The 8684-nt window shown below is 45.7% G+C and overlaps 1 protein-coding gene across 1 annotated transcript in view; it reads left to right on the forward strand.

Moving 5' to 3' along the window:
* Positions 1-6103, forward strand: part of crip2 (cysteine-rich protein 2) — a 24956-nt gene extending 18853 nt beyond the window's left edge. Inside the window, exons 3-8 of the mRNA XM_080850132.1 lie at positions 732-789; positions 1626-1748; positions 2993-3061; positions 3332-3426; positions 4092-4149; positions 4686-6103. Coding sequence (XP_080706258.1) covers positions 732-789; positions 1626-1748; positions 2993-3061; positions 3332-3426; positions 4092-4149; positions 4686-4753 — 471 coding nt within the window. The 3' untranslated portion in view covers positions 4754-6103. The remainder of the gene's footprint in view (positions 1-731; positions 790-1625; positions 1749-2992; positions 3062-3331; positions 3427-4091; positions 4150-4685) is intronic.
* The last annotated feature ends 2581 nt before the right edge of the window (positions 6104-8684 follow it).

Raw genomic sequence — 8684 nt, forward strand, 5'->3', positions numbered from 1 at the left:
AGAAGCGTCCACATCCCCCCATTGTGTTGGCACTGGGTGTTATCACGAGTGCCACCCTGTTCCTCCGGCATCCCCTGGCGCTCAATGCCCCCTTTGCACCGCGGCAAGCGTGCCCGCTGCCCACTGTGTGTGAGCAACTTTTGGACGGGTGACTTGGTTGTTGTGCCACTACGAGTTGGCAGAGTGTTATCTAACATGGACGGCCCAAATACATGGGCACAGTGTTAGGTAGATGAACAGTCTTTCGAAATTCAGCATCGTTGCTTTGTGTGACTTTATGTGCAGGCTGACCAGTGCCCTGGGAGGTCAACACGATGAATTGACTGGCATTGTGAGTGCATGGTATCGTAGGAGAAGAATGATGGCCGCGTAACTCAAACATTTAGTAATTTTTTTTTGTTTTACATTTAGTCATTTTAGCAGACGCTTTTAGCAGACGCTTTTATCCAAAGCGACTTACAAGGCTGTATACACATTTAGCATATACACTGATGACACACTGCACATCAGGTTTAGTGTCTTGCTCAAGGACTCTTCGACAGGGAATCGAACTAGCAACCTTCTGATTACTAGACGACTTCTCTTCCTACTGTACCACTGTCGCCCCAAACCACATCATTATCACATGTGCAGTAAGCTGTGGCTGGAGGCCTTACTGTAGGACATTGTGTATCTTCTCTGTCCTGTCCTCCATTACGGTACCTAATCTCCTCTCTCTCTCTCCTCCTCAGCATGATGGGATGCCATACTGCCACAAGCCATGCTATGCTGCTCTCTTCGGACCAAAAGGTGAGGACCCACATAAACATATGTACCTTTGCAGTATGTGGACCACCATAGTGTGTGTGTGTGTGTGTCTTTGTGTGTGTCTGTGTCTGTGTCTGTCTGTGTCTGTTACTGTGTGTGTCTGTGTCTGTGTCTGTGTCTGTCTCTGTCTATGTGTCTGTTACTGTGTGTGTGTGTATGTCTGTGTCTCTGTGTGTGTTTCTGTGTCTGTGTGTGTGTGTGTGTGTGTGCTCATGTGTGTTTCCTACCGTTCTCCTGACTGACCATGCGTATATAACCATATGTACCTATGTAGGCATAATGGATATCACTACAGTCCCCCCCCCCCCCACTCCTATGACATGTTGTATCCTTGGCTTTCCCATCTGGGCTGTGACTTTTCACTTGCCATTGCACAGGGCTGCCATCTACTGGGTGTGCAGTTCACTCAGTGGCTCACAACATCAAACAGCGCCGTGCCTATTGGGCCTCGCGGGCCCCCGTCATTTGACACACTTACAGCACAGCGAGCAGCCTCTGGAGTGTGCTCTTACACATATTCTGTCATTGTCAGCAAAGTGTGTGTGTGTGTGTGTGTGTGTGTGTGTGTGTGTGTGTGTGTGTCTGTGTGTCTGTGTGTGTGTGTTCAGCTGCAGTGCACACTGTTGTTTTCCAGCAGATTAGAAGGCAGGAGATCCATTCCAATAGATGAGGAACAGATGGAAAGTGCATCACAGCAGCCATCTTCTCCATCTTCGTGTTCTTCACAGGGCATAAATATGGAGGATGTGCGAGGTATTCAGTGGAGACAGCTCTGTTAAGTGTGTGTGTGTGTGTGTGTGTGTGTGTGTGTCTTCTAGGTGTGAACATTGGCGGGGCTGGCTCCTATGTGTATGACACCCCAGTCAACAACACCTCTGCTCCTGCCCCGGCCCGTGTGATCGCCCCCAAACCAGAGGGGCCGCCCAAGGGACCCTCCAAAGGTACACTGACTGCAACCTTACCCTGGTGGCGGTGTTCGGTATTGTTGGTATTAGACTATCATATAAGTGCTCCCATACAGTGACTGTGAGTGAGTGCAGGGTTCTAGTGGATAGTTTATTTTTATTTTTGGGGCTTTTTTTATGCCTTTATTTGGATAGGACAGTTGAAGATATGACAGGAAGCGAGGCGGAGAAGAGAGGATTGGGAAATGACATCAGGCCAGACTTGAACCTGTGTCCCCTCGGGCAATGTAGCCCGTAAGTGGGGGGCTTTATCGGCTTGTGCCACCGTGCCCACCTCTAGTGGATAGTTAAGTTGTTCAGTTGTAAACCTCCAGCAGAGCAACCTCCAGAGTACAGCAGAGGTTCTTTAGGGAGTAGCTGGCTTTAGACAGGGCCAGTGGGTTTGAGAAGAGGTTCTTTAGGCAGTAGCTGGCTTTAGACAGGGCCAGTGGGTTTGAGCAGAGGTTCTGTAGGGAGTAGCTGGCTTTAGACAGGGCCAGTGGGTTTAAGAAGAGGTTCTTTAGGGAGTAGCTGGCTTTAGACAGGGCCAGTGGGTTTGAGTACAGCAGAGGTTCTGTAGGGAGTAGCTGGCTTTAGACAGGGCCAGTGGGTTTGAGTACAGCAGAGGTTCTGTAGGGAGTAGCTGGCTTTAGACAGGGCCAGTGGGTTTGAGTACAGCAGAGGTTCTTTAGGGAGTAGCTGACTTTAGACAGGGCCAGTGGGTTTGAGTACAGCAGAGGTTCTTTAGGGAGTAGCTGGCTTTAGACAGGGCCAGTGGGTTTGAGTACAGCAGAGGTTCTTTAGGGAGTAGCTGGCTTTAGACAGGGCCAGTGGGTTTGAGAAGAGGTTCTTTAGAGAGTAGCTGGCTTTAGACAGGGCCAGTGGGTTTGAGCAGAGGTTCTGTAGGGAGTAGCTGGCTTTAGACAGGGCCAGAGGTTCTTTAGGGAGTCGCTGGCTTTAGACAGGGCCAGTGGGTTTGAGCAAGGGAACTGTGGCGTTGAACCAAGTGACCGCCAGGGATTCTAGGGCCGGTCAGACGCAGTCATTTCTCATGTCCACTTCTGGTCCAAAGGTCATCCAACTTCCTGTCCATCTGTGTGTGTGTGGGAGGGCGGGTAGAGAGAGAAACACAGAATTAAGAGCAAGCAAGAAAGTGATGGCATTTTTTTTATCTGTTTTGTTTATTCTTTGTTTCTTTTGATTGTGTGAGGAATGTGCAATTTTCTCCTCTCTTTCTGTAGCGGGCAGTGTCACCTCCTTTGCTGGGGAGGCCAACCTTTGCCCCAGGTGCAATAAGAAGGTTTACTTTGGTGAGTTTCTCAAACAAAACTCTTCCTCCACCTCAAGATCTTCATATTGAAAAGGAGAGCTTGGGGTCTGTAGTGGTTGTTGTATTTCTGACAGTATTTCTTGTGTGTGTGTCTGTGTGTGTGTGTGTGTGTGTGTCTGTCTGTGTGTGTCTGTGTGTGTGTCTGTGTCTGTGTGTGTGTGTGTGTGTGCGCGCACGTGTGTGTGTCTGTGTGTGTGTGTGTGTGTGTGTGTGTGTGTGTGTGTGTGTGTGTGTGTGTGTGTGTGTGCAGCGGAGAAGGTGACATCGCTGGGGAAAGACTGGCATCGGCCATGCCTGCGCTGTGAGAGGTGCAGTAAGACGCTGGCCGCTGGAAGCCATGCAGAGGTACGAGACAGAGAGAAGATGGAGAGAATAAAAGGAAAAATGTGGTTGGATGCGTAGAAAAGAGATGAGAACCATGATGTATTGAATGAACGCTTATAGACAGAGAGAAGATGGAGAGAATAAAAGAAAAAATGTGGTTGGATGGGTAGAATAGAGATGAGAACCATGATGTATTGAATGAACGCTTATAGACAGAGAGAAGATGGATAGAATAAAAGACAAAGTGGTTGGATGCGTAGAAAAGAGATGAGAACCATGATGTATTGAATGAACGCTAATAGACAGAGAGAAGATGGAGAGAATAAAAGAAAAAATGTGGTTGGATGCGTAGAAAAGAGATGAGAACCATGATGTATTGAATGAACACTAATAGACAAAGAAAAGATGGAGAGAATAAAAGAAAAAATGTGGTTGGATGGGTAGAATAGAGATGAGAAACATGATGTATTGAATGAACGCTAATAGACAGAGAGAAGATGGAGAGAATAAAAGGCAAAGTGGTTGGATGGGAAGAAAAGAGATGAGAAACATGATGTATTGAATGAACGCTAATAGACAGAGAGAAGATGGATAGAATAAAAGGCAAAGTGGTTGGATGGGTAGAAAAGAGATGAGAAACATGATGTATTGAATGAACGCTAATATTCTGTTAATGTGTGTTACAGCATGACGGTCAGCCCTACTGTCACAAACCCTGCTACGCTACGCTGTTTGGCCCCAAAGGTATGACAGGATCTGCGTTCTATGCACCTACCAGTAGAGGGAGCTGTTGCTTCTCTTTATCCCTCCATCGGCCTGATCTGGCCTTCCACTCAGATGTAACCACTTGCATAAACAATCATTCGCAGTAATTTCCATACCATTCCAGTCCATTTGTCTTCGTGCTTATATGCTCCCTAAACTATTTGTCATGCATCCTAATAACAACATACGTGGATTTGATTTACAGATGTGTACTTATGGTGTACTGTATGTGTGTTAGGATGTCTGCCTCCCTGCCTGCCTCCCTGCTTGTCTGACTGTCTGTCTGTTTATTCATTTAAACCCCATGTTCCTCACTGTTAGTGCAAGCTTTTGGGACGGTTTGTAAGAGACCGGATTCCTTGCTTCTCCAGTTCTCCTCATGGTAACACAGGCTGCTGGACACACACGAATAGCCCACTCATTAGTGCTGTAGAATCCCTTTAGGTTGCGTGCGGTAGACGACACCATGTGATGTATATAAAAACGCACGTGTATCATTCATGTTTGTGTTGCAGGCGTGAACACCGGAGGCGTGGGCAGCTACATCTACGAGAAGGAGCCAAGCACGGCGACCCAGCCCTGAGTCTGCTCCTGTGTGACCCTTGCACCGCGCTCACCGCCCTCCCTCGCAGCCGTCGGCACAACCAACGATGCTCCACCTTAAAAATACAAAAAAAACATAAACAAAACCACCTTCTTCCTCAAAGGCCTCCTCCAATCAGCGCTGAGTTTGTTTCAGCACCTAACCCAGCTAGCCAATCAGAACTCTTCTCCCACCCCCTCGGTGGTCTCGCATACTCACATCCCCTGTATGTTCCCCCTCGCCCTTAAGGTGACGTAGACACACACACACACACACACACACTCTCACACACACAAACAGACACACACTCTCACACACACACACACACACACACACACACACCTGAACCTGAACCGTGATCACGTGTCATCCCCCGTATGTTCCCCCTCGCCCTTAAGGTGACGTAGACACACACACACACTCACTCTTACACACACAAACAGACACACACACACACACACACACACACACACACCCCTGAACCTGAACCGTGATCACGTGTCTTCCCCTGTATGTTCCCCCTGGCCTTTAAGGTGATGTAGATGCTGGAGCTGCTTCTCGGTACCAGTCTAAGCTGTCGGCCGTCCTAGACCAACAGCTCCTTGTGAGGACACGGAGCTCGCCTGATGTTACAGAGGGTCTTGTAGCCTACTTTTGTGTCGCTAATCTCTCAGAATAAACCTCTTCACCTGGCCTGGCACACTGACCTGATCAATCGAGAGTCTCTGCGACAAGAGTGCGTAAAGAAGGGGGTGGCAGTATTGCGGGTAAAAGAACCGCCTAGTATTAGAACCCTCAGGTGTTTTAAATTTATATTCCTAGCTAAGTACGTGCTTTTGGTTCCGTTCTGCTCTTAGTGTAAACATTACTTTAGAATGACATCCTTCCCGTTGACTCCTTTTATGTCCTCTTCCGTCTAGGAAAAGCCACTGGGGCAGGGCCGTGTATGGGACTGATTTCTGTCAAACACAGCCATCCACACTGCATGTCGGTCTTAGATCATTACTGTAGGTCTATACTGGGGTCTATATGCATGTATGTGAACACGTACGTGTACATGAAGTGACACATCAGCTTGTGAAATAGTTAGACTTGATAACACATCAAAATGGATGATGTTTGTTTTTCTTAACAGGGCAATCTGCTCTCTTTCTGTTAGAGTCGGAGGAATGACTAACCGCCCTCCATTTCATAGCTAAAGCAAACGGAGCACAGAAGATACTGAAACCGCTAAAGACAAAGCATTCTCGCTGTATGAATGTGCATTAGATTGATAGTTTATGACGACCATGGCAATAATCTGTTGTTTTGTAAAGAAAGCTCTGAAAGGTTAATCTATGTGTTGCTATCTTTTTCATTTTTCCCCAATAAAGTGTACGTACCGAACTGCTTGGGTCTCTGTGGTCGACTTTGTTTGTTTGTTTGCTTCAGTTATAGTACATTTCAGTTATAAACCAGGGGCCATATTCACAAAGAATCTTAGGGCTAAAAGTAGCTCATAAGTGGCGAATTTAGGAGAAACTCCTAAAAATAATGGGCGTGTCAGTCTTAAATGTAGGACTCCTAATTTTTTTTACTAAGAGCAATTCACAAAATATTTTATCCCTAAAAGTAGCACCTAAGTCTAGGACAGCTTAAAACTCCTCATGAGGACTCCTAAATCACTAAGACCTATTCACAAAATATCGTAAGATGGCTGCAGCCGACTTGGAATTGATAAAAGACATTGCTTAAACCGTGAAGGTGTTAATATTGTCGTAGAATTAGCGCGGGATGCAATGACGCCTTTAAACAACGATGTGTCCCGAAGTAAAATGTTTGGAAACATAAAGATAGCCTTAGTAGTAGTAAATGGAAGTAAATTCCATGGCGATCGCAGGAATGTCCAGTGACGGGACACACATTACAATAATTCGTCCACTGTGGCCTGGATGTACCGATGACATGCATTTCAACGGAGAGCGGTCGCAGGTTTTTGAGAACTTACCAGCTGGATGCCGCTGGGGTGACAGTGGCTATTGGTCCTGGGACCAGTAGGCTTTCGCCTAGGCTACGGTTCACGTTCGTTTCGCTTTGATCAATTAAGATTGGAGGGCTTGAAGCTGTGCTGATATTTGAAATGGTCAAGGGCTGGAAATATAATATCCTAACAGTTTGCTGGGTGCTTTAATTATTACTGCCTTGATTACATGCAATTGCCATATTATATATTGATCGCTTTCTATTTATCTTATCGTGCAAAGTGTCATTCCAAAGTGTCATTGGATGCACAAACTTGTCATCATGCGTGTGCATTCTGCTAACTGCACTGTCCATAACTATTTAATATGACTTAATTTGAAGCCTAGGTTATTCTCTTATTTTCAGTTGATATAGTGGGATTGTTAGAGGGACGTCACGAATTAGTTTTTAATGAGAGAGCCTGTCAACAACCAATCACCGTCCTCACCCCTTCTAAACTCGTGCATGAGAATCGATGTCATCCATAGCAACGGTGCTTTTATCTTAAGCTTAGGAGTTGGTATTATCCTTAGTATGAGTAGGTCTCAGAGCCGTTGTGAATCACTTTTAAGAAATTACTCCTACGTAAAAGGTTTTAGCGCAAGTTAGGAGCACTCCTAGTGGTAAGATAAAAGGCTTTGTGAATACGGCCCCAGAGCTTGAAACGTGGTCAAGTAACCGATGCGTTTCCATTCACCTGTTCAGGACAAACTGTTTTCAAATGTACACCCATTAACACTTCCACACAAAGTGGAAAGGTAAGTACTGTTTTCTTTGCAATGCAATGTTAACCTTGCAGATTCTCTCACTTCATGCCGATGAAAAATAGCTTTTATTTGTAGCAATCCATCTGTTTAATCAAAGTGTGTTTTTATTTAAAGACATCCGCATCCATGGAAGTCAAACTCTCTTTTTAGAGCATTCCAAGCTTAATGCTCAACCTTATGTCTTCACCATGGTAACAAGAACTCCCATTCTCAGACAAAAACAAATTAGAGTCTGACATTCAAAAGCCTCCCTCGTGCCTCAGCCTCTTGTCCTCGCCACACCCCACACTCACAGACCAGCCAAGGAACCGATTTAAACCCATAGTCATTTTAACCCACCCCAAATGGGCAATTAGACTCTGACCCTCTGGGATTTGGCAAAGTACTGTAAGATGGGTCGTGGTGTTTTGCGTGGAGGGAAGCCCTCTGCAGTAAAAGTTTTGATCTGGAAACCATCAGGACATCTACCACGAACATTCATTCATCTCTCTCTCTCTCTCTCTCTCTCTCTCTCTCTCTCTCTCTCCTCTCTCTCTCTCTCTCTCTCTCTCTCTCTCTCTCTCTCTCTCTCTCTCTCTCTCTCTCTCTCTCTCTCAATACAATTCAATTCAAAGAAGCTTTATTAGCATGAATGTTATTTAACACTATTGCCAAAGCTGAATCAACACATACATACATTTACAGAAAGACATCTGTAAAAATACACAAAGGCTCAAAATTAAGTCTGGATAAACAACAATTAGCATGAGCAATGTTGTTGTGAGTGATTGCATGCTTTCGTGATGAAAAAAAAAGTTATTATGTAAACGATTAAAAGAAAAAAATGTGGTCTCACAAGACTGCACTGTATCCTTTTATCACACACCCTGTGTTGCCATGGAGAGAACACTGAATAATGATAATCTAGTCTAAAGATAGAAACGCAGAAGTTCATGTAAATATACAGCTTAACCACAGGTAGAAGAGGTTGACCTGAATGATATGGGTGTGTGTGTGTGTGTGTGAATGCCACACCTACGGTATCTCCACAGAAGTGCTGGTGACACATGCAAAAAACACACTTCGGTGTTTAGCCAGCCTTTGGTGCACTTTGACCCCTGACATCACCACACCGCGGCTGGAATGCCATAAACACGCCGCTCCAGAACAGCGGCACCCTGCAG

This window comes from Sprattus sprattus (assembly GCF_963457725.1).
Source record: "Sprattus sprattus genome assembly, chromosome: 13".
NCBI classification, from domain to species: Eukaryota; Metazoa; Chordata; class Actinopteri; order Clupeiformes; family Clupeidae; genus Sprattus; species Sprattus sprattus.